Source organism: Penicillium riverlandense, assembly GCF_028828495.1.
Source record: "Penicillium riverlandense strain IBT 135883 chromosome Unknown utg000006l_segment0_segment0, whole genome shotgun sequence".
NCBI classification, from domain to species: domain Eukaryota; kingdom Fungi; phylum Ascomycota; class Eurotiomycetes; order Eurotiales; family Aspergillaceae; genus Penicillium; species Penicillium riverlandense.
In genome coordinates, this window is record NW_026643197.1 from 593,084 (window position 1) to 616,702 (window position 23,619).

The 23,619-nt window shown below is 49.4% G+C and overlaps 12 protein-coding genes across 12 annotated transcripts; 5 read left to right on the forward strand and 7 right to left on the reverse strand.

Annotated features, from left to right (window-relative positions):
- Positions 1-384: 384 nt before the first annotated feature.
- Positions 385-2,149, forward strand: N7474_006483 (major facilitator superfamily domain-containing protein; the record flags this gene model as incomplete). The annotated part of the gene is made up of 7 exons (XM_057197893.1): positions 385-620; positions 685-724; positions 774-902; positions 951-1,091; positions 1,158-1,435; positions 1,495-1,982; positions 2,058-2,149. The coding sequence occupies 7 exons, from the start codon at positions 385-387 to the stop codon at positions 2,147-2,149; spliced, it is 1,404 nt and encodes a 467-aa protein (XP_057051333.1).
- A 345-nt stretch (positions 2,150-2,494) lies between these two features.
- Positions 2,495-3,127, reverse strand: N7474_006484 (uncharacterized protein; the record flags this gene model as incomplete). Its single annotated transcript, XM_057197894.1, has 1 exon — positions 2,495-3,127. The coding sequence occupies one exon, from the start codon at positions 3,125-3,127 to the stop codon at positions 2,495-2,497; it is 633 nt and encodes a 210-aa protein (XP_057051334.1).
- Positions 3,128-5,162: 2,035 nt separating this feature from the next.
- N7474_006485 (sulfatase family protein) lies at positions 5,163-7,235 on the reverse strand (the record flags this gene model as incomplete). Its single annotated transcript, XM_057197895.1, has 6 exons — positions 5,163-5,549; positions 5,596-6,020; positions 6,073-6,295; positions 6,341-6,810; positions 6,884-7,040; positions 7,095-7,235. The coding sequence occupies 6 exons, from the start codon at positions 7,233-7,235 to the stop codon at positions 5,163-5,165; spliced, it is 1,803 nt and encodes a 600-aa protein (XP_057051335.1).
- A 520-nt stretch (positions 7,236-7,755) lies between these two features.
- N7474_006486 (DNA-dependent ATPase RAD54) lies at positions 7,756-10,580 on the reverse strand (the record flags this gene model as incomplete). The annotated part of the gene is made up of 5 exons (XM_057197896.1): positions 7,756-9,302; positions 9,351-9,474; positions 9,521-10,277; positions 10,323-10,481; positions 10,528-10,580. 5 exons carry the CDS (start codon positions 10,578-10,580, stop codon positions 7,756-7,758), a joined length of 2,640 nt encoding a protein of 879 aa, XP_057051336.1.
- N7474_006487 (uncharacterized protein) lies at positions 10,528-11,613 on the forward strand (the record flags this gene model as incomplete). The annotated part of the gene is made up of 4 exons (XM_057197897.1): positions 10,528-10,690; positions 10,744-11,083; positions 11,139-11,478; positions 11,533-11,613. 4 exons carry the CDS (start codon positions 10,528-10,530, stop codon positions 11,611-11,613), a joined length of 924 nt encoding a protein of 307 aa, XP_057051337.1.
- A 67-nt stretch (positions 11,614-11,680) lies between these two features.
- On the reverse strand, positions 11,681-13,051 carry N7474_006488 (uncharacterized protein; the record flags this gene model as incomplete). The annotated part of the gene is made up of 3 exons (XM_057197898.1): positions 11,681-12,027; positions 12,072-12,488; positions 12,541-13,051. The coding sequence occupies 3 exons, from the start codon at positions 13,049-13,051 to the stop codon at positions 11,681-11,683; spliced, it is 1,275 nt and encodes a 424-aa protein (XP_057051338.1).
- Positions 13,052-13,555: 504 nt separating this feature from the next.
- Positions 13,556-14,598, forward strand: N7474_006489 (phytanoyl-CoA dioxygenase family protein; the record flags this gene model as incomplete). The annotated part of the gene is made up of 3 exons (XM_057197899.1): positions 13,556-13,862; positions 13,914-14,354; positions 14,414-14,598. 3 exons carry the CDS (start codon positions 13,556-13,558, stop codon positions 14,596-14,598), a joined length of 933 nt encoding a protein of 310 aa, XP_057051339.1.
- A 905-nt stretch (positions 14,599-15,503) lies between these two features.
- N7474_006490 (RTA1 domain-containing protein) lies at positions 15,504-16,441 on the reverse strand (the record flags this gene model as incomplete). The annotated part of the gene is made up of 2 exons (XM_057197900.1): positions 15,504-16,186; positions 16,255-16,441. 2 exons carry the CDS (start codon positions 16,439-16,441, stop codon positions 15,504-15,506), a joined length of 870 nt encoding a protein of 289 aa, XP_057051340.1.
- Positions 16,442-17,220: 779 nt separating this feature from the next.
- Positions 17,221-18,372, reverse strand: N7474_006491 (Zn(II)2Cys6 transcription factor domain-containing protein; the record flags this gene model as incomplete). The annotated part of the gene is made up of 1 exon (XM_057197901.1): positions 17,221-18,372. The coding sequence occupies one exon, from the start codon at positions 18,370-18,372 to the stop codon at positions 17,221-17,223; it is 1,152 nt and encodes a 383-aa protein (XP_057051341.1).
- Positions 18,373-18,724: 352 nt separating this feature from the next.
- On the forward strand, positions 18,725-19,187 carry N7474_006492 (BolA protein; the record flags this gene model as incomplete). Its single annotated transcript, XM_057197902.1, has 2 exons — positions 18,725-18,953; positions 19,018-19,187. 2 exons carry the CDS (start codon positions 18,725-18,727, stop codon positions 19,185-19,187), a joined length of 399 nt encoding a protein of 132 aa, XP_057051342.1.
- Positions 19,188-19,424: 237 nt separating this feature from the next.
- On the reverse strand, positions 19,425-20,218 carry N7474_006493 (peroxiredoxin family protein; the record flags this gene model as incomplete). The annotated part of the gene is made up of 5 exons (XM_057197903.1): positions 19,425-19,453; positions 19,509-19,674; positions 19,727-19,772; positions 19,836-19,935; positions 20,011-20,218. The coding sequence occupies 5 exons, from the start codon at positions 20,216-20,218 to the stop codon at positions 19,425-19,427; spliced, it is 549 nt and encodes a 182-aa protein (XP_057051343.1).
- A 738-nt stretch (positions 20,219-20,956) lies between these two features.
- skn7 (uncharacterized protein) lies at positions 20,957-23,206 on the forward strand (the record flags this gene model as incomplete). Its single annotated transcript, XM_057197904.1, has 7 exons — positions 20,957-21,013; positions 21,070-21,086; positions 21,193-21,265; positions 21,325-21,468; positions 21,520-22,401; positions 22,455-22,644; positions 22,698-23,206. 7 exons carry the CDS (start codon positions 20,957-20,959, stop codon positions 23,204-23,206), a joined length of 1,872 nt encoding a protein of 623 aa, XP_057051344.1.
- Between the last annotated feature and the right edge of the window lie 413 nt (positions 23,207-23,619).

The window sequence follows — 23,619 nt, forward strand, 5'->3', positions numbered from 1 at the left end:
ACGTGTCATGTGAATATTGGGGGCAGCTTCTCCAGATCATCTGGGGAACTACCCCACTCCCCGTTCCTGGGATCGACGATATTTTTATAGACTGCATGGACTCCTCGGGGCAGGTATCCTCCATCCCTTCCGTCTCCTGTTGAAAAACGAAGTTCAAACACGCAGACCCAGGAGTGACTAGGCGTCTTCATTGCACATACGGACAACAATTATAGCCGAACACTTCTAGTGATCAACACTCTTGAAGTTAAACAGCTGCCCAAATCGCACTACCGCTCTCGCCTTCCACGAAATTCTACTTCTTAACTCTTTGAAGGAAGGGTTCTTGAACAGATCCTTCTCTCGTACCTTCATCCTTTCTGTTTCTTCGAGTGAGTGAGCAACATGACCACTGAAGACATTGAATCGGAGAATGTCGTAGAACTCATCGAGAAGATTGATGGCGCCCTTGATGAACAAGGAGATACGGTCCATGTCGAGTTCAAAAATGACGAATTCACGGAGGAGGAACAGAAGAAGATCATTCGTAAAATCGACCGCAGACTTGTGACTGGCTTAGGGCTTCTCATGGGCATGTGTCTCATGGACAGAACAAATCTTGGCTCAACTGCTATTGCTGGGTATGCACCCTTTACCTGCATTCTATTTATAATAGCGTATAATTGACTTTCTGTTGATTCAAAGGATGTTGGAGGATCTAGACCTAGAGACTGGCACCAGATACGTACGGTTGGTCTTATTCGTATCGTGGCCGCATACTGATGATATTATAGTCGCTTGTGCTGTTGATCTTTTTTATACCTTTTGTACTCCTGCAACTGCCGACTAATGTCATTGTGCGAAATGTCAGTCCTAGGCATTTCTCCTGTGGTGTCACCCTGGGTTGGGGTGTACTGATGGTGGTAAGACGACGCACACACGCGTTTCTGCTTTATCACTGACTGGTAAAGGGTGCGGGATTCGCCAATAAATGGTGGCACCTCCTGATTATTCGGGCCTTACTCGGGGCTCTTGAATCGAGTCTGTTTGCAGCACTTATTCTTTTGTTATCCACTTGGTATACCCGTTACGATGTGCATAAGCGGTTCTCGGTCAGCTATTTTATAAGCTGCCTATTAGCCTCCTTCGGACCAGTTCTAGCTTGCGGCTTCATGCAGATGGATGGTCTGAGCGGCCTTGCGGGGTGGAGATACATTTTCATAATGGAAGGGCTCCTCACTTTCGTTGTTGCCATTATCGGTTGGCTATTGCTTGTGGACTACCCTCTAGGTTCTCACAAATGCTGGATGTTTTTGACCGAGAAAGAGGAGACATTCGTCATTCGCCGCATCGATGATGACCGAGCGGATGCCACTGAAGACATTAAATTTAACCTTCGTGATTTCTTGCGTCCTGCTAAAGATTGGAAAGTCTTTACCTACCCTATGATTTTCCTGTGAGTATGTTTCTTTTTGTACCGAATGACCTGTTCCGTGCTGACTGAACAATAAACAGGTTGACGACCTGCGTGGCCTACTCCATCTCATTTTTCTTGCCCATTATTCTTGAATCCAAACTAAAGTACGGAGTGACGGCGGCCCAAGGATTGTCAACTCCCCCATATTTCGTGGCAGGTATCTGGATGTACTTAACAGCCTGGATTGGCGATAGATACCACATCCGTGGGCCCATCGTCATCTGGAACTGCCTTCAGTCTATTGTTGGCCTATCTCTTCTTGGCTGGGTTGCATCTCCTGGAGGGCAATACTTTGGTGTGATCCTTGTTACTGCAGGCTGCAACGCAAATGTTCCAACAGCCTTGGCCTGGCAAGCCAACAATATCCGCGGAAAATGGGAACGCTCATTCTGCAGTGCCCTGCTTATCATGGGTGGTGGGACTGGTGGCATCATCGGCTCTTTGGTATTTCGTTCTCAGGACGCCCCTACCTACCGACCTGGAATCGAAGCTTCTATTGTGCAAGTGCCCCCCTTGGCCCCTATAAGTGCTTTTTCGGTTTTTAACGGATATTTTTTATCCTAATTTAGGGCAAGTGCCATCAGTATGGCCATCGCAATAGTGCTCATGCTGAGAATGCATGCCCTCAACAAGAAGGCCGCTACTGGAGCTATCGTGCTTGAAGGACTGGCTGGATTTACGTACACCCTGTGAAGTAAAATCAGAAATAAAATGGAAAACCTGGTCTTTATAAGTCTCCGTATTCAGTGTGGAAGCCTTTTGTCAAGTGGTGCTTGGTGGAGACTGCTGTGACAGCAATCCACCCAAAGTTTGCTGAACTTAGAAAGCCACTGGCAGCTGCCGAGTCATGTATGAAAAAGTCCGACTCCGCCACGACTTGTTAGGCAATTTCAACTGTATCGAACAATGCTCCGATATTTATAAATAACCGTTTTATTTTGAACTATGTATCTCCTTGGAATTGGGCGGGGCGGATTATGTTTATCAGTAAATCTATGAGAATTTGGATACAATGATTTCGCCAACTGAGTGTATGATTCAAAAGTTTAAGCCATTTCCAGTAGGATACAGATTCGAAAAGTTTTCGAAACTCTCGTTGAGGGGGTTGAGGCCAGAGGCGTCTAGGACCCAGTTGAACTGATAATCTTCATCCCATAGAGGAGGTCTTTCTCCTATATTTTCCTCGAGATTCGGTATAGGGTCGACCGAATCAAGCATAGCAATCCTGGGACACATGGTCTCAGGGAAAGGGAATAGCTCTCGTACAAACCCATTTAAATGAGCACTGCCTCCATCGACCAGGTATTCTGGGCGATCTGTTTCCCTGGACTCGGCCACTTGCGGTCGGCTGACCCTTTTCTTCACAAGTCGGTCCACAGCGTTTCGAAGGTTCTTCGCTTGAGGCCATTTGATACCCATGGTCTTCAGTGCTTTGAGTAAAATGTCCAATTCTTCCTGGCAGGTCGCATCGGCATAGAATCTTCCAGACAGGGCGTGGATTTGTGGTAAACACCCAACCGAGATGAACCAATTATGTATCGGAAGCAAGTAGACAATGTCTTCGCGACAAAGTATCTCTTCGTAGAGCCGCGCCATACAAGACGAGGCAACGAGGGCGGTAGGATGAGTGATTGTCGCATGGACCAAATGGCCACACAAATGAAAGAACATGGTAATAACGACAAAGTAGTTAACATGTAGTTCGTAAACCTCCCTCTGGTATCTCCTTTGACCATCGTTTTGGTAAAGACGAAGACACCTAGGAAGTTGTTGAATCCATTCTTGCATGTCGCGTAAGACGGCATAGGCGGCCTATAGAAGCAGTTTGTTAGTCTGGAAGTCAGCCAAAGTAGTCATCTGGGGCTTGGTTGAGATGGACCTCGTTCGTAAGGTGAAAACAATTAACGAAATGGAATGAACCAATCTTGAAGCTGCCGTACCTGCGAAGTATCTCCCCCTTCCCGCCGAGATATGTCGACCATTTTTCCCTGGTAACCATTGAGTTTGATAAAATGCATAAAGAATTGGGACTTCTCATCAAAAGTCTCAAAGTCGCTAGAGGCGAGCTGCCTAATTTGGAAATCATTGGCCATCGTCATACAAGGAAGCCCTAACACCGATGTATACATCTTGTCCATAGTCTAGTAACGTGGTTAGGGACCTGAAAATCCTTCGAACCACTATCAATGAGCCCAAGATACTTACAAAGACATACCAGGCTATCCGACGAAAAACTCCCGGCGAACCAATGGTAGCATAGGTCTGCTCGCGATGCAGACCGGCTTGAAATACAAGCCTGATCGCGGTGTGGAGCCAATGGTAAGCAGTTTCCAAGCCGACCACTTGCATGGGTGTCAGATTCCAACAGGCTATCAGACATAGTGATTGTAAGACGACCCGTAGATCCTTTTCGTAATTTGTCATAAGTAACGTCTTGACCTTGATATAGAGATGCTCGCAACACGATGCGTATTCAGGGCTCATCTGCCGCATGGAAGAACCCGCGAGAGAGACGGCTTGGGCCAGAAGTACGGACGGATTTTGTAGGTGGTCAGGTTCAACAAATGGGCAGCGATGATACATATACTTAAAGTAATTGTCCTTCAGCGCTTCTCGCATGAGCTTTGGTGGCAAGACTAAAGCTCCACTCAGCTTCAGGTATTCAGCCTGGATGTCTCTCGCCACTGTGCTCTGGTAAAGTGGAATTGGCACTGAAGGCGTTTCACAGGGGACGATAGACTCTTTTAAATAAGCTAGGTTTGTCTGGGTGTCACCATTGATGTTTGGTTGATCCTCGACTTCCGCTGGCGAGTTTCCTTGGAGAGCACTTGACTCCTCCGACACTTGATTCCAATGGCGACAATGGGAGAACGACTGCGGCCTAGCTGAAACATAGGAGGGGCCTCTTGTAACTAATTGACGTCCTGAAGACCGAAGACTGTTTTGCGTTTATCACAGTCAGAATGTTTGATTGATTTGTCGTAATAGATATCTAGTTCTCACCGACATGACTGTTCCAGCCGCTGGCAGTTGGTGCAAGTACCTCCATACTGTTGCTGTAGGTCACACTTGACCTAGAAAATAATGTTCATCGCTGTACAGACCCTCATTTGGTTTCAGACTCGTACCTTGCGAGAATGGCATGCTTCACAAACGACTCGGGCCCTTGACCGAAGTGGTCGCCTTGGAGCGCGTATACGCTCCATTTGGGGATGCTGTATAGCTAAATGCAGAGACAGTGACTTAACCAGTCAAAAGATTCATCCAAGAGACAGAGTCGTTGATCTAGGCGGCGTTCGGATGGCTCCGACGTGCGGGGTAAACGGAAACACAAGATGTTGGAGCGGGAGAGGTGGATCTATAGAAAGCGCCATAGTGGGTATGTATGAGGTTAGGCCAACTTCCGAGTAACCGATAATGCCTAGGCAACTTTGATAATCTAGTTGATCAACAAGGGAATTAAACAGGAAGCGGGAAAGGAGGGTGAACGTGGTTGGCCTATCGAAGCGAGAAAGAGGGCAGTGAAGAAAAGAAACAGAATAAGAAAAAGGAGTTACATGGACTTTGCTCTAAAGATTCAATCTGACTATGAGAATTCCTCTGGATGTGATTTAGGTAGAAAAGACAATATCTCTTGGTCGACTTTTGCATATTGACAGATAGGTTGACTCTTTTCGACTAGGAATTCGCAGATCTAGCTCACTGTTCAGGTCCAAACGCTCCAAGACCCTTGGTAGCGGAACGTCTGCCGGTGTCCGTCGTGATCCAAGTGAGGACCTTCGAAGATATTTGCCTGCTGGGGGCCTTCTTCTTCTTTGATGTAGCCGAGTTGGCAAGAGTTGTACTCCACCTTGGGTTGCTCCTCATAGAAGGCATCGTAAGACTCTTCCAGAGCGGCCTTAAGAGTCTTGACATTACCAGCTGGATGCAAGACACTCCATGGATCCGTGCATTCGTGCGTCTTGCATGATTTCAGAACCATCATTAGAGTGTCCAAACGGGCGACAATCTGGTCAAATGGACGGCCCGAGATTGAATAGTCTGACAGAAGCGACGCATCAAGAAAGTAATTGTCAAGTTGTCCGGGATCAAGCTGGGGATAGTCAGCTTGGAAGTTTTTCTTTTGAGCCAATGCTCACTTTGACGTCGTAGTATTCCTTCTCACCGGTACACCACACAGAGTAGTAAAGATTGTATTCAGGACTCACGATGCGAAGACCCTTGTAGGTGTTATTCGTAGCGGCGTTTGAGATGCCGAGATTCGCGTCCGGAACATCGCCATACTTGCCCCATCGCCCTTCCGGAAGAGCTTTGCCCCAGAATTCGATATTGACATGTTCAAACCGAGTGTTATCCAACGAGCCCGTTTCTTCTGAGCTTAATGGGATGGCAAGTCCATCGAAGTCATCTCGTGTCGTCCCGGCAAGCCCTAGAATGGTTGGCGCTAGGTCCGTGTGGGAAGTCATCGGTTCTGCGACCCGGCCTGCTGCTACCCCTGGTCCTCGAACAATGAGAGGTATGTGGATGTCCGTGTCATAGCCGCCCTCCTTTCCCGGATGAAGCCCTGTAAAATTAGTTTAGAAGCATGAGAAGCCCTTGGTGCACATTCTACTTACGGTGTTGAGAAATATGGTAGCCGTTATCAGTTGTGTAGAAGATATATGTGTTGTCAAGCTCTCCTTTGTCGCTTAGCTTCTGTATTAATGTTGCAATCATTTCATCGACTGATTGAAGTGCTCGTAGACGAGAGCGTTGAAACTCGTCATTGTAACCAATGACAGTACTATTCAACAGAGGAAGATCCTTCATCCAGGAAACGCCATTATGCTTCGTCGTGAACTTATCAGCACATATCACTTCACTCAGAATAAATCAGCGCCATACCTTCTCCGGGTTGAAGTTGTCAGTTCTCGGGATGATATAATCATTGAAGAGATGAGCATGGCGCTCAGCATATTTGGGAGGATCTACTTCTAATTCGCCCGAGGCTTTGTAGTGGCAGTTAGAATGAGGAGCAACAGGAGCGACGGTTAGAAACCATGGCTCTTTGTGCATGGTAGCCTCATCGAGAAAGTCGTAGGCTTTCTGAGCAACAATATCCGGGGAATAATGTCCTTCATAGCTAACTGGGGCTGCACCATTCCGAACCATGCTGCTGTTGTAGTACTCGTAAGTGTAAGGGTCCACCAGGAAGTCGCTACCCGTGAAGCCTCCAACGTATGGCTTATCGTAGTTATCCACGTTGTGAGCATTCCATAGCTTTCCTGAGTAGTACGTGTTATATCCGGCCTGTTGCATCCATACTGGAAGATAGTTCTCGTTGATCCCTTCCCGAACCACCTTGGGATAACCACCTGAAATTGTCGGGTTAGGGTTTTGCGCAAGAAAACACTTCTTGGGAAATAGGCAACAAGTTCCTTGGCTTACCGTAAGGCGGGAAAAGGTCAGTCACATTGGTATTGTGCGCTGCACGACCGGTCCACAAATTTACACGCGAAGGACAGCAGATGGCGACAGTGCAATGGTGATTAGCATACAGCGTTCCTTCATTCATAAGATACTTCTGAAGAAGGGGCATGTTTTGCTTGAATTGCTCATTAGCTGAATCCTCATGGCCACTCATCTCTCAAAGACCTACCAACGACTCCATATGCCAGTCCTGGTCATCGGTAAGGATGAAGAGGATGTTAGGTTTTCTGGCCACGGCATTTGCAGTGGCTTTGACGGTAACAATTGGTAGTAGACAGAGCGTCAACTGGAATAGCATTGAGCGAAGCATCTTGAAGATTTTGTTGCAATGCTAGGTTTAGATGATGGAGTACACTGAACTGATAATATCTGTAAGCAGAGTGACGTGGATAAATAGAGAACTAGAACCAACACAATCTCTCCATGGAAGTCCCAGGGAATTCTCTGTTCGACACAAAATACATCGCTCATGATCCCCGCTTCCTTCATTGTTAGCGAGTTTTGGGGATAGAATCGGCAAACCAGAAACTCTCGGCGGCTCTCGGCAGAGCTACCGACTACCGAAAGGCTATTATGCATTGCTCGTTTAGGCCACACTTTAGAGAGATCATGTTCAATGCATCTGTTGGCCCAGACGAATACAATAGAACTAGTTAGAAACAGAGAACTCTGGTCTACTAGTGCGCCCCCATAAAGTAGCTAATGTATAGAAGTCAAGTTACCAACGGTATTCCCTTTTTCCGAGTGGAGTCCAGGAAGCATGTAATTATTATGCATATGATTGCAGGCACTGTGTCTAGGTACATATAGTTATCAGTTGTCATATGTAGCTAATGGCTGATGTACTGGAATACGGCCGAGACATCCCTCTCGTTCACCTCCTGCCGCAGCAGCAGATCCTGGATCTTGCCCAGTGGCCCCTTCTCGCCGTCGTTGACAAAATGGTTCCAAGAGCTAGTATCCCCGTACAGCATGGCCGGGGCCTTGATGAATTGGGTCCCGTCCGGCTTGCACCGCTTGCACTTGAACGTATCGTGAGTGTCGCTGCAAGTCTCGGGCTTGAACTGGAACAGTTCCCGCAGGGATTCAAGAGAGAAATGGCGCTCAACATCTTCTGCCGAGTCAACAACGCATGAAGAAAGTGATTGCTTGTGTGACTGGCGCTGGAAGATCTTCTCCTCGATCGAACCCGTCGCGATGAACCGGTAGACGAAGCAGTCCTTCTTTTGTCCGTCCCGCCAAACTCGAGCCAGTGCTTGCTGGTCGGCTGCCGGGTTCCAGTCGGGATCGAAGAGTACCAGACGATTGGCGCCGATCAGGTTCAGACCGCATCCACCGGCCTTACTGCTCAAAAGAAAGACAAACTCGGGGCCGTCTGGGTCGTTGAATTTATCCACCAGCTTCGTCCGTTTCTTGACGTTCATGGTGCCATCGAGTCGCAAGCAGCCATATGCGCGCGACCGGCAGAGTTTCTCGAATAGATCCAGGGTTTGTGTATAGTTGCTGATGAGCACGATCTTGTCGTTGGTATCTTGACGGATACGTGCTAGCATGCGATCAAGCACCATCATCTTTCCGGAGTACCAGCTCTTGACGTCTCGGTCACGTCCCCGAGTGTCGGGAGGCGCGTAGTCCTCTGGGTATGCGTCCTCACATCCCGGAAGGTCAGTTGTCAGATTGAGAAGATCGGGATGATTGCAGAGCTTCTTCAGAATGCCAATGGCTTTCAGAGGCTGACTGCCTTTTCCTCGCAGCAGACTCTTGATGTCCGGGCTCCTGATGAAATGGTTGTATAGATCGAGCTGGAACTTGGACATGTTGCAAAACACGACATGCTCATATTTGACTGGCAAGTATTTTGATAGGAGCTCGTTCGTGCGGCGGATGATGAACTTGTTAACAATACCAGAGAGTTCAAGCAAACGTTCGTCGCCCTTTTTCCGATCCTCTTCGGTCCCTGCGGCGTCCCGTCCCCGAAGAATGGGCAGTTCGAACTTTTTACGGAACTCGTTCTGAGACCCCAGCAGATCCGGATTGGCAAAGTTAAGCAGAGCAAAATACTCCGAGAGATCGTTTTGGATTGGCGTTCCAGATAAAATGACCCGGCGACTGACATTCAAGCTGTTCAAAGCAGTCCATGTCAAACTCTCCTTATTTTTGAGTCGGTGGCCTTCATCACATAGAAGCAGTCCAATCGGCGTATCCTTGAGTGTGTCCGCGTACATGCGCAGCGTCTCGTAGGACACGATGAGCACCGGTCTGACAATGCTGCGCCCAGACGCAATCGCCCATTGCTTGAGCTGGGATATGAGCTCTGTCTTCGAGGCCTTTCCATCAATTGCAAAGGGAATCGTGGCATCCTTTCCTAACCATTTGACTGCGTCTGGTTAGCGAGATCTCCACGCAGACATATCCTGCGACTTACCAAGTTCGTTGGCCCAGTTCCCAACCAGACTGGACGGACATGCAATTACACATTTTTGGATAGTTGTTTTCCCAGCCTCCGGCGATTGCTTCAGTAGGGTCCACATCAACGAGATACATTGAAGCTATTAGAGTCAGTATTGGCGAAACTGATTTGGTTGTAAATCATACCGTTTTACCGAGACCCATACCGTCTGCCATGATGCAGCCATGTGCGTTCGGGTCAATCAGCCCTGTAGTACATCGGTAAAGAAACTTGACGCCCTCGATCTGATGTGGCCGCAGAACCTTGGCCAGTCGTGGATCAATCACAACAGGGACTTTGGGCCGGTCTTCCACCTTCTTCTTCAATCCAAGAATATCTGCCAAGCTCTTGTGCATCAACGGTTCATCCAATTTCGGTCGGCCATCTTCCTCTGGAGCCGCCTCCGGACCCTGTGCCTGCGACGGCGAAGGCACATCATCGACAGTTGGATCATATAGGACGATCGCAAATTCTCCACTCGGGTCATGAAGCGGCTTGACCACGAAAGTCGCACCCTGCCGCATGCCTAGTGTCGGTGCGGCTCGACCGGCATTGTAGTCGTCCGTGGCCTTGTTAATCAATGGGATGCAGAATCTCTGTCTAAATGCCGCGTCCTTATCCTTCGGTTTAAACACGGGGAATCTATTCACATCGCGAGTTGCCAAAGCCAGTCGGTCCTCGTTCGTATATGGCTTCTCCGCTCCATCATCCTCCGTGCCTCCGTCGGCGCCTGCATAATTTACCTTGCGCCTTTTCCGGGCAGGCTTCTCTGACGCTCGAGTGTAGGTCGCCGAACCGGGGCACTTGAAGGGCTTTGCAAGTCGGTCGAGGGTGTTCAGTGACTTGCTGGGCTGCAACGGAGCGCGGACGGCGCCGTCGGCCGCGGCTGGTCGAGGTCGATACCTAGATGGTCAGAGGGATTCAAATTAATAAGTGGAAACAACTCACATGGACCGTGACAGATCAGCCCAACTGGGGTGGTTCCAAGATGATAACGGTGAGTTGTTGACTGTCAAGACGCGTGTTGGCGCGGAAGGCGGCAACACCAAAGTGCCACGCCGGCACGTGACTCTCGACCGGCCTGGAGGGGCACCGAAGAGATCCCCGCTATTTAAATTACGTACGGAAGTCTCTCTCTTCACTCATTACTAACATGTCGTCCGATTTCTGGGCGGGATATATCAGCGGTGCCCTTGGCATTGTCATTGGCAATCCGCTCGATGTGATCAAGGTCCGACTGCAGGCCGGCAATGTAGATGGCACATCTTCTCAGTCACACCTAAGCCGTTTTGAGAAAGCCAGCTCTCTGGTGCGGGGTACGTCTTGTATGACTTTTATATTATTGAAGGGTAATTAACTGTGTTTCTAGGTGCTGCTGCCCCAATCCTTGGCTATGGAGCTCTCAATGCTCTTCTCTTCGTGGCATACAACAGGTCCTTGGTTGCTCTGGATAGCTCAGTGGCCGACCCTACCAATCCAGTGGGTGTCCCATTATACAAAATATGGATTGCCGGCGCCGCGGGCGGCCTGGCCAGCTGGACTGTCTCGTCTCCAACCGAGTTCATCAAGTGCCGAGCGCAGCTGGATTCTCGCCCGGAGGTATCTTCATGGAAGGTCGCCAAGGATATTTACCGCACGCGTGGCTGGAGGGGGCTTTACTATGCCGGTGGCATTACTAGTGCGAGGGATTCAATTGGTTATGGATTTTAGTATGCAACGTACCTATCCATGCATCAAATGCCTCGGTCATCTAACGGAACACAGCTTTTGGTCTTACGAACTTTGCAAGCGGCTCATGACATCCGAAGACGATGGCACACATCAGGCTGCTTTGAAGGTTCTTCTTTGTGGAGGAATAGCAGGTGTTGTCACTTGGGGTTCAGTGTTTCCTTTGGATATGGTCAAGACCCGTCTGCAGGCACAAACGATCCACCACTCACCCGTGGGAACAGCCGCTGAAGGGCAAGCTCTGCTGCAATCACAGCGCCGGACGATGAGTACGATGCAAATTGCTAGGGAAACTTACCGCACGGAAGGTGTGGCTGCTTTTTATCGCGGTCTGGGAGTTTGCAGTATTAGAGCATTTATCGTGAATGCCGTCCAGGTTGGTCTTTCGCTCCTACTCGCTAAGTTTGGTACTGATTATTGTTTGATATAGTGGGCGGCATATGAGTGGTTGATGAAGAACTTCAGCGATAATTCGCAAAGCGCATCACAATTGTACGACAAGGGTATATAGTTTGTGTGTAGCATCTCCATAGATCAATAGATGGACAGTAGTAGAACACAGTAGTTCGCCCCATGCGTTAAAAGCCGTCAGCAACACTTTTGTCAGTTTGTAAGGATTGTACAATATTCTTGACTGGCCATCCGGTCTGAACTCCCCAATCTTGCACTCCCTGGACCACTTCGGAGACTTGATTCTGGTCTCGAAGCCAGCAACCACAAAAGGCTATCGGTCCAAAGGCGTTGATCCACACTGCTTGAGATTCACTTGACAAAGCTAACGCACATATCTCTGATGTGCGGTTCTCAAGATCTCTAGTCAATCCCGAGAGATGTCGAATATTTTCCATCTTTGTGTTGTTTTGTAGCTGTGGCCTTGCTAAGAGCAAAACTATCATCGCGGTTTGATAGTACTGCCAGGCCGCGACTGATCTCAAGTCAGAAAAGCCAAACATATGGGAGTATACATACCATGCCAAGGATGCAAGGCTCCTATGAACGGAAAGGCGCTTCCCACTTCATTTGGCAGCTTTACTATAATCGGTGCAAATGAAGTCGGCAAACAATTCTTCCAAGTCTCAAGGTTCTGTTCGAGTGAATTCCACCTTGACAGCTCTAGAGGGTCTACGTCATTCCCAAAGCATTGGTTGATGACTTGTCCCAGAAGCACAGTCACGTAATTAGCATAGTCGTCGTCGTTTTCAAGTTTTGGGTAGTGCTCATCCGAAAGTTCGATCATGAGCCTTCGCTTTTCAATCAGGGCAACTGTTATATCTTCTCTGAGGTAGTTCCAAAACGCTGCACGGACTAAACCCGATTCCAATTTGATGGGATGGCTGGATAAGATGGAATAACAGCCCTGCAAGTGGCTCTGGGAGCTGAGATTCACTAAGTCTCTATTAGCATTCTGAGAAAGGAAAAGAAATAAAAGGGCACTTACGAGATATGATCTCATACGAGCGCAGCAGACAAATCGCCGCTAGGACTTCGCCGTTCGAGACGACAGTCTGGATATTCTTTGTTATTTCAAGTAGAATTCGCACACTTTCGAGGTGATAAAATTCCGCTTTATCCATATACTCTGCGCAATCAGATTTATGTAAGCTCACTGCTGAGAAGGCCAAGATGGCACTCAAGAGGAGTGGGCTCTGTCGAGCTCTCACGGGCACAACATCCAGAAAGTGTCGATGGCGGTCATTCAGATCGTACCACGAAGCGAGGCTAGTGGTGTAATGGCGAAATAAGCGGAATACCTCGATATCCTGCAGTGCTATTTCTGGGCTCTCTGTTGAAACAAATGGGGTTTGTAGTGGAAGTGTTAGGCCATTCTGTGACGAGGCAGGAGCTGTAGAGTAAGGCCACTCGCATCTGCGGCTACCTTTCTGACAAGGTGAGCATGAAGGCCGCTCTCCATCGCCTTCACTTATGGTCACATTTTTTTTAGATATCATTTAAGTTTTCAGTAGACTTACATCGCACACGCCGTCTTCGACATTCTTGGCTTTTGCCTGTTAGTCTGATCGTACCAGTAGGTAGATTGCTTCGAAACTGACCAACCTAGAGCTAATTAGGGAAATCACAAAATCAAGCGAATAGAATGGCACTAACGGTTCTTTAGAAACTTGCGAGGCATTGTAACTCGCTTTTCCTGTAAGCCTCTCGGTATATAAAAAGGCTGAGTTCGCATTTGAGCGGCGATTGTGGGGTGTGACATCAGACGGTGACCGGATTCTCCAATCAGGACAGAGATAAAGCGAGGAACGAAAGATAAAGCATGAACGAAACGCGAAGAGTAGTACACGAGATGCATGGAATAACTATAAGATGCAGGAAAAGTCCTGCCGTCGATGGTTCGTTTTTTATAATTTCCAACTTGGTCAATTTACCAATCTTTCATCGCAATGCTTTCAAGACTCTTGAGACCATGCCGGGCCACACCAGCTCTGGCTAAAACAATGCGGCTTCATAGTACAGCCAGAAGTTCTCCCATTGCGATTAGTCCATCAAAGACCGAAATTCAAAATGGGCGTCTAAGTCCACAAAACCTTGAGGTTGCCATGCGGAGTCTGCATAGCGATGGTCTTGTCCTTGTGAATGATGTCGTTCCCCCTGATATGCTCGACCGATTGAACGAGAAGATGGTACAAGATGCCTACAAGCTCTACGCGCGAAAGGAAAGCGCTCCGTTCAACTACAACCCCAACAATCTCCAGCAAGACCCTCCTCCGATGCGCGAGTACTTCGAGTCTGAAATATTCCTAAGTAGGTCAATACGGAATAACTATTAAACGTTTCATTCTAATTATGCTTTAGATCCCATTGCGACTCAGATCACATCGACCGCATTAGGTCCACGCCCCAAATGGACCTTTTGTTCTGGAAACACTGCCATGCCGCCGACACCCGAAAACCCCCCGGCCTCTCAGCCGGTGCACTCAGACGCAGATTTTGAACACCCTACTCACCCATTTGCCTATGTTGTCAACGTCCCTCTCATAACCATGACACCGGAAAATGGCTCGACTGAGGTCTGGCTCGGGACGCACAAGGATTCAAACTTGTATATTCAAGAAGGTCAACACGGCGAGCGGGCAAGTGGTCGGATCAAGACTGGAGAGCTAGAAAAGCGCCGGGTGATCCGTCCCCCTATTCAGCCAGTTGTACCGAAGGGTTCTATCATCATCCGTGATCTGCGACTCTGGCACGCTGGAGTTGGCAATCAAACGGATACAGTTCGAGTTATGCTAGCAATGAGTAAGTTTAACCTGCAACAAGAAGTTGGAGTTGAATATAATTTTGATGGCTTTCAACAGTTCATTTCGCGCCGTGGTATCGAAATCAAATGAAATTGCAACTCGCAGATGATCTAGAGGGCATCATCAAAAATGAGCGGTCCTTGGAAATCCCCGTGGAATGGGCATCAAAAACCGCTATCAAGGATCAGTATCTGAATAGCGCATTTGGCAACGCCTATGACTTTAGCCAGGGGATCAATTGAGGTGTATTTAACGCTACATAAATCAATTTCGCGCATGGTATTTCTGCCAATGTGCCGAGATGATATTAGCTTAGTGGAAATTGGAATTCAATCATTTTCTATTCAGTCCTGTTTTCAGTAGTGGGTCCATGGGAAGCTTAGGGAACTCCCCAGTTTGTTAGGGCTCCCACGCGGCGGCGTTCTTTGTTCAAACAAGGCGTGGCGAAAGCCTCACATCTTTTTATCCAATCAACAATATTATCTCATGATGATCAGAGGGATGGCCGGAGGGTTATTTGAAGCTCGAAACGTACCTCAATAAACATATCGCCTGATACGAGGATGCCAGGTTCGTTTGGCAAATATAAATAAAGAGATAGAGTTGTCATAAGAAACACCAGATTCAAATATCAGATTCAAAGCCAAATTTCGATCTAAAATGGTGTCTTTTTATAATATCCTTGCTGTCTGCGCTGTCTTCTTGACGGTGGCCACTGCTGCCCCGACACCGTGCATGCCCAAATGGAATTTCAAGCCCGGTGATCCGGTCTGCGACCCTCCCTATAAGCGTTTCGATGCTGCCGACGCTGCTGCGGCTTCTGCCGAATAAAATGTACGTTTTATCTTTGGAGTTTATCTTGTACGTCAAACAAGCTGACCATCTCATTAGGCACGACATTGCACGGCATCCACCACAACATAAGCTGTCACGGTTTCGAGTGTCTCCAGCAAATCTCAGTCAGCTCTTTGCTTCAGTACTATAATTCTTGCCTTTTTCGGTGGACTGACTTTTGGTTTATTCGATTATACTTTTGTCTTAGGCCTTACAGGGACAAGCAGATAGTTTGAATTGATATATTTGCTCAATCGCCTCTCTGTAATCAATCACGTTCTTCTAGTTTCATGCCTGTCCAACAAGCATGTGTCTAATAGGTACCAGAAGTAAGAAGTCCATAGCTCTGGTCCACTTTAGCAAGCCGACGCGTTCTCTTGATGAGCAATCCCGGATGATAAAAAAGCAAAACCAGCAAAGTCAAAAACATCAAGAACGCATCAAACACATAAATAAATGCCTCCTTGATATTGATAGCCGAAGTGCGTGGAGAAGCAAACTGAATAGTTCGTACGAGGTTGCGCAGCATCAACGCAAAGCACGCGATATACAGCGCCACCATATATCTGCGCCATTTGAGCTCCGGATTCTGGGCCACGACGGGTGTGGGTTGATTTTGCAGCCTTCTCTGGAACTTGAAAGAAATCCATATGAACAAGGCGAAGATAACCAGCGAGAAAATCAATCCCGCTAGCACGACTTTCTTGCCAATATCCATGACCTTCACATTCCCAGTGACTTGTACGCCTGCACCGCCGATCTGTGTACAGAAACAGAGGATGTCATTGAGCACGAACACAAGTGTGAGGTATTTGGTCCGCATGCTCGATAGATGCTCTGCGTCGAACGAACGGATCATCCGCCCTAGAGTCATGTAGACGGTGGCTGCGATCATCGGGGGTGCACACAGAATTAGAATCTCTTGTAAAGCCCATGATTTGATCTCGGTTCGGGACTGATGGGACCATGCTCGACCGTAGTAGCCAAATGTCTCGCCTGGTAGAGGGTGAGGCTATTAGTTTCGGATTCAGGTAGCTATGAAGGAAAGAGAAGTCCAAGCTTACAAACACCACCTAGGATCAGGGGAATAAAATAGGCAGCGCGAAATGGAAACATTGTCACAAAGTGGACGACAGTAAGTACGCCGAATAACCCCGTGAAAGCGTATCCCGCTGTTGCGGAGGGTGTATAAGGGTAAAAGTCCACATAAGGACTTGATCCGTTCGTGCCGTTGTGGTAGACGATATCCATGTTGATATGTGGTAAAGAGAATTGTTTTGAGAAAGATACGAAAGACTTTCTGTCCCTATCCTTTTTATATTCTGGAAAAACCCCGATTTGATGCAAATGCCGATGGATCGTCAATTGCCGCTTTAGGAAATTTCTATACGAATACTAGTGGGGCGAAGGAAAGAGTATCCACTATATTCTTAGGCAACGTCCATTTTTACGGCTATTGATGGCTATATTGACAGTTATATTTACCAGATATTCATATTCCAATAATAGAGAGACTATGGCCTGAAGAAACCATCGATCCTGCGTTGATAGCAGATCGCTCGATCGGGGACAACCTTGTCGACTCGGATATAGAACGTCTAAATCCAGTCCAACGTACCAAGGGGTTACTCCCGCAGATTCAGTCCTATGCATCAACTCACTCCACAGGCTTTGTATGAACATCGCACGGTACAAGAGTCATCGGACCGAAGTGCTGCTGTACCTTTGTGTCGCCGTTACCATCCATTCTAGACGACTCCATCTCTGCCTCCTCACTCACACCAAATCGGTACGAGCGTGTTTCACAAATGTGAAACCGCTTCCCTTGACAAGAAACGCAATAAACTCTCGATGTGTAATAAGAACAATATAGCTATAGGTTTTCGATATGTCTTGCAAGCGCTGTCTAACAGCCTCCGCGCGAGCAGTGGCGCGATAAATAGTATGTGGCGGATCATCCCATTCTTCCGGGTAGTTGGACTCTTTCAGGTTAATAGGACTTTGGTGGATTGGTCGAGCTACGTAAAGGTTCATTCTTCCTTTTCCACCTTCTTCTCTAGCCACTCAATCCAGTGCTGCAAGTTTGCAGGCAATGCAGAGCGAACACCAGACACTATATGTCCATCCCAGCCCTCCATAAACCAGACCGACCTCATATACTTCAGTAGCATCCCCCAATGAGCAAGGATAATAAGCGCAACCGGCTCCTTCTGCTCCAGCAGACTCACCATCTCCTCAGGGAGTCGATACAGCCATCCAATAAGCACCTGCATGAAGCCCGTGGCTCGAATCTGTGATGATCGCTTCATATAAACCGCCCTCATCACTGACAACAAGTCTTGAATCCCTGCGTCGTAAATTCCGCGGTCACTTTCAGCAATCTCTTTCTCTACCAGGCTCTGGACTGCGTCGACATGCACAGTATACTCGTTCATTTCACTCTGGGAGACGGAATCGATGGTGCCGTCTTCAAGCCCAGACTCAGGCTTCAGGACCCCACTAAACACCTTTTCCCGATAAGACTGTACAATGAGCTTCACTCCATGCATAAGAGCCTGCCATTCGCCAGGGCCATCATCACTGAAAATCAGGTATTCGCCGGCATGAGGTCTTCGTGCGAAATAGATGAAACAGATCAACACAGCTGAGATGTAGACCTTTTGACAGTTGTCTTCGTTTAGCTGGTTTAATATAGAAGTGACCGAGCGGACACCAAAGGTGAAATGATCGCCTGCTTGCTGGACGTACTGGTCTCGGAGAGCGGGGTTTTCATGGCCCAGATGCAGTGCTGATATGGCCAGTATCAGATGTAAGATAGAGGGGAAGGCAATGCCCCATTGGACAATATGCCTCTGCCATACATTTTCCGCTTCGGGGGTATCCGCCAGAGTGCGGTAGGTTTCGATCACGAAGTTGTGGAAAAGTTGTAGATCGGGGTAGGATATTGCGCCGGGTGGTTGTGGTTGTGTCTCTGTGGGGGAGTCTCGGTGTTGATCTGTTGTGGAAGATGCTTTTGCTTTGTGTTTGCGTTTGTTGTCGAACGTGAAGTCATAGGATCGAAAGCGGTAGTTTCTTGGTGGTGGTGTGCCATCAGTGGATCTTGTGTCAGCTGCTGAGAAGGTGCAGTCGATATCGTGATTTCTGCAGTTGGTGCATGCTGGCTTCTGTTCATCGCACTGCATAGAATTAGTTATATGCTAGAATAACGGAAAGTATATAAAGGGAACAGATGCTCACTTTAATTCGCCGTTTCTTGCAGTTCGTACATCCTAGCCGTGACTTAGTGTGTGTCCGCCGTGCCCTACATGGCGCTCCTGTGTGCTTTTCCATCACAAAGGGATATTATTACCGTATTCGTTCCCGTCATCCAACTATATAACTCTGCCGTTGAACGACAAGACCCGAATACGACGAAAATTCCCTTTCCAGATACCACGTGACCATCCCGAATTTGTAATCCGGCCGAGTACAGCAGTCGACAGCAAACAACTCTGCCCACTCCTCCATTCCCTTTCCCGGCCTCTCAATTCCTTCATGTTCTCCCGCGCCGTCCGCCCCTTGACTGTCCTGAGCAGAGGCTGCCGCTATCTTCTCACCCCGCACCCGTCCCTACCCCGGGCATCATCCTTCTCCGTCACCGCACGCTCCTCCGCCGCCATCAACGCAGCCATGGCGGACACATCTGGGATCACGCCCGAATCTCTGAAGAGCAAGTTGATGGAGCAGCTGCAGGCACAGCATGTTGAGATTGAGGATTTGTCGGGTATGGAAACCATCATTCCTGGCTTTTCCTAGAGAAAGAGACGCTGATTTTCTGGTTGCTACAGGTGGTTGCGGACAGGCCTTCCAGGCCGTCATTGTCTCCCCCCAGTTCGAGAGTAAGAACATGCTCGCGCGCCACCGGCTGGTCAACTCCGTGCTGAAGGCGGAGATCGCTGCTATCCATGCTTGGACGCCCAAGTGCTACACTCCGGAGCAGTGGCAGGCGCTGCAGTAGTCAGGTCTGTCTTCTTGGCAGGATTAAAAGATACCCGAAGGAAGGGACCAAGAATATGTGGGGAAATGTTGCCATAAAATAATGGAATGGGATCTGGCGTTGACTGGGTTGGAACTAGGTGGGATCATTGTACATTGCAAGTCATCGTCTGGGGCCCGCGTGCGGACCCAAACAGAAATAGATTTTCTTTCTCAGGTTATGCTATGTATGCGTACAGTAGATATCAAAATACACGGCTTAACCGAGCACCTTCTCGGCAGTCGAGACTATTCGAGAGTCCGTCAGTATAACAACTCTGGAAGTACACAGGAAAACCCATACCATTCACGCCGGTGTTATCAGGCTCCACGAAAGCTTCCTTGACTTTGCCGTTTTCCACCAGCAGTGCGTACCGCTTGCTGCGGTTGTTGCCGAAGATAGAGGTGCTGTCGAAGCTCAGGTCCAGAGCTTCGGTGAACTTGCCGGTCGGGTCACCCAGGAAGCGCACCTGCAGCAATTGTCAGCGCTGGATCCAAACAGATAGAAGTATCTGTACATACACCGCTCTTGCCCGACGGGTCGAGGGAATCGGCCCATGCCTTAGTCCTGTTGGGAAAGTGGCCCGGTCAACGAATATCCAACAACTGTTTTCCGTCGAGTGTCGCTTACACGAAGGGGTCATTGACGGAGATGACAAAGACCTGGCCAGCCTCCTTGAGCTTGGGGTGGTTGATGTAGCCGGGAACGTGGGTGCTGGAGCATGCAGGGCCTAGACAGGAACACGAAGAATGTCAACACTGGACAGACGGAGCTTTCTTTGAGGTCGGGTGGGAGTGTCACGTACTGAAGGCAGCGGGGGTACCAATGATGACGCCCTTGCCCTTGATCTCCTGGGCCAAATTGACCTTGTTGCCGGGGGAGTCCTCGACCAGCACGTCTAGGTTGGGGATGGTGTCGCCCTTTTGCACGAAGGCAGGCGCGGTGTTGTGGAAGAGCGCGGCCTGGGGGCGGACGCGTGGAACGTGGGTGGCGAGTCGACGGGCGGCAAACATTGTGGGCAGCAATTGAGTCGATGGGAGAGGGAAAGGTGGTGGTGGTGATTGGAGAGTGAGTGAGAGAGCAGTGGGAGAGGGAAGGGCGCGGTGGATAATTTCGTCATAACCGGTAGGGTTGATTATAGATACATATTACTATCCTAGCAATCGGCCTCAATCAGCCCGGGCGTAGACTGGATCGTGACCCATCATGATTTACTCCTCCTGGTCTCTTTTTGCTGTTGGACCCTCGGGCCATCATCCTAGTTCCAATCTCACCCTCCATCTCGGCGCACTGACAGCACAACGGCGCTGCACGAGGAGCCGCTGCAGCGGTGGATAAGGATTCGCCATGTCATTCGATATCCCCGGGAATACAATACTTCGTCACTCGTCATTTGATTATTCAATTATTATTCGATCGAAATAATAAGAGCGAAGAACCATATTCCCCATTGGCCGACTTGGTAAATGACATACGGCCTTACGGTATGTACCGAGTGTCCTTGGCTCGACCGCCCACCGCGAGCCACAGTCTCTGAACCCCCGTTCGTCAAGTCGGTTATTCTTCATTCCTGCGCTTTCCCTTCCTCCTTTCCCTTTTGGCCCCTTCTGTTCGTCCTGTCGAGCCTTTTCATCCCGTGAGGACGTCCATTATTTATTTCTTGCTCTTTTTCGCCGTCCGTTAAATTCCCCGTTCGGGGGTCGTTCAGCCTAGCAGCCCAGTTCGACCGGTCGCGACCCGTCTAGCCCAGCATGGACGCTGGCCAGACCTCTGCGAATCCCGCCCCCGCGGGCAACTCCAGCGATTTTGTGAGTCCCAAGCTTAGAGCTACGCGGAAATCAATGCTAATCATGTCTGGGAATAGGTTCGCAAACTCTACAAGTGAGTGTTCGCTCGCTCTCTGCCGTTGCCTCCCCTCCCCCTCTCTCAACACTAGCCATGAACCCCTCGAACCCACACCGAGTCCACCAAATACTGACCACCTCAGAATGCTGGAGGACCCCTCGTACTCCTCGATCGTGCGCTGGGGAGATGAAGGGGACAGCTTCGTCGTCTTGGAGGTAAGGCAGAAAAGCCACGAAAATCCCCGGTCGCACTCGACTGACTTCGCGGTGTTTAGTGTGAGAAATTCACCAAGACCATCCTGCCCAAACATTTCAAGCACAGCAACTTTGCCAGTTTTGTGCGCCAGCTCAACAAGTACGATTTTCACAAAGTCCGACAGAATAACGAGGAGAGTGGCCAGTCGCCATACGGGCAGAATGTAGGTTCGCCATCTCGAGACAAAAGAACTCGACTGACCCTCGATACCCAGGCATGGGAATTCAAGCACCCGGAGTTCCGGGCTAACAGCAAGGATTCCCTTGATAATATCCGTCGCAAAGCCCCTGCGCCGCGCAAGCCGGCCGCAAGCACCGAAGAATCAGTACCCACTCAACAGATCGATCTGCTCAACCAGCAGATCGTTGCGCAACAGCAGCAGATCCAGCACATTTCCGACCGCTTTGCACAACTCTCCGTGGACCATCAGCTCATGATGCAGGAGGTGTTGCGTGTGCAAAAGACGGTCGTGAACCATGAGAGTGTCATCCACCAGGTGATGAACTACTTGCTGTCGGTGGACGCGCGCCAGCGACGGGACAGTAAAGCCTCCGTGTCGTTCCAGGGGCAGGGCGGTTCGTCCATGAACGGCGACGAGCCATCATCGCCACTGCAGCAGGCGTCCAAGCTGCTGAGTGACATGAACGCGGAAATCCAATTCAACCTGACCGGGTTGGAAGCGATGAATGACCCTCAAAAGGCTGGCGCCCCGGCAGTGGTCTCGACACCTTCGATGGATGCCGGTACGCGGAATGGTAGCGTTCGCACGTCCACCTCTGCGGCACCCAACCCGGCTCTCGTCTATCCCAAGATGAGCGGAGAGATAGAGCCGGTGGTCTACCCCGTGGGCGCCACGAATGGGATTGACCCCATGTACAGCGAGCATGTCAACAATGTGCCATACGCGATGCCACCCAAGACAGAGATCGAGTCGGCCGAAGCCCGCCGACAGTACCCTGACAACCGGAAAAAGAGCACCAATGTCGATCCAGGCTGGATGCGCAGCCCTCAAATTCTCTTGGTGGAGGACGATGCCACCTGCCGACAGATCGGTGGGAAATTTCTTTATTCTTTCAACTGCGTGATTGACACAGCAGTATGTTCCCCACTCCACCGTCCAACGAATATTATCGCTCACACCACATCTAGTTCAATGGTCTCGAAGCTGTGAACAAGATCCAGGAAGGCTCGAAGTACGATCTAATTCTTATGGATATCATTATGCCTCATCTAGACGGTGTATCGGCGTGCCACCTTATTCGGCAGGCCGACCGCACCCCCATCATCGCCATGACCTCCAACATTCGCAGTGATGACATCCAACTCTACTTCCAACACGGTACGTGTATGGTATCACCGTTGATCCAGGTTGTTGACTGACATTGTATCCAGGCATGGATGACGTTCTTCCGAAGCCCTTCACCCGAAAGAGTCTTCTTGATATGCTTGAGAAGCATCTGGTTCATCTCAAGACGATGCCGCAAGGCATAGAAGCTGCGCCACCTGGCGCCGCAATGGCCATGGCTGCTCAGACTTCGGCATCCCAGTCCATCAAAGAAGACAGCTCTCCCGGCCAGTCGCCCGCCGGGTCTATGAACAACTGGCAGTCCCCCGGCCAGTTCCAAGGCATGCAGACCGTCCCGCCCAACATGCCTCCCGTCCAAGGACAATACGTTTCAGCGGCGCCCGCAGCATACACTGTCGATCAAAACGGCGTTCAGTACCCAGCCACACAACCGGTCGCCGTCCCTGCGGTAGGGACACCCGCTCGCCCACCGCATCGACGGCAGATGTCCGAGATGTCCACAGCCGCAGACAACGGGCACATGGCCAAACGGCAACGCATGTACACCCAACAACCGCAGCCGATGATGGCCGTGCAAGCTGGACGGCCCAGCTAAACCAACTTTTTTTTTCCATTTCTGTCCACTCACGATTCCCACTGTCTATATTAAGGCCTTCTTGATCGTACATTCTTTTTCTTCTCTTCTTTTTGATCTTTCTTCCCTACAGGTCATGGCGTTCATATGGAGGCTGGTTCCCATGTGGGTGGCGAATTGTGTTGCGAGTGCTGTCGCTCATATACATGGAGGGATCTTTCGTCTAGTACATACTTGAGATAAAAACATAAGAATGTGTTTTTCATTACTAGTCTAGCCGGTCCCCAATAACCATTCCCTGCGTAGGGACGAAGAAAAATCTCGATGGGCGTGGTGTACTCGTCATCCCACGGCGCTCTCATCAGACTGTTTGTTGCCTTTCTTTCGTCTCGGGAAAGGTAGGCTGTCTTTTCCGTCTTCCTCCTGGTAATTCC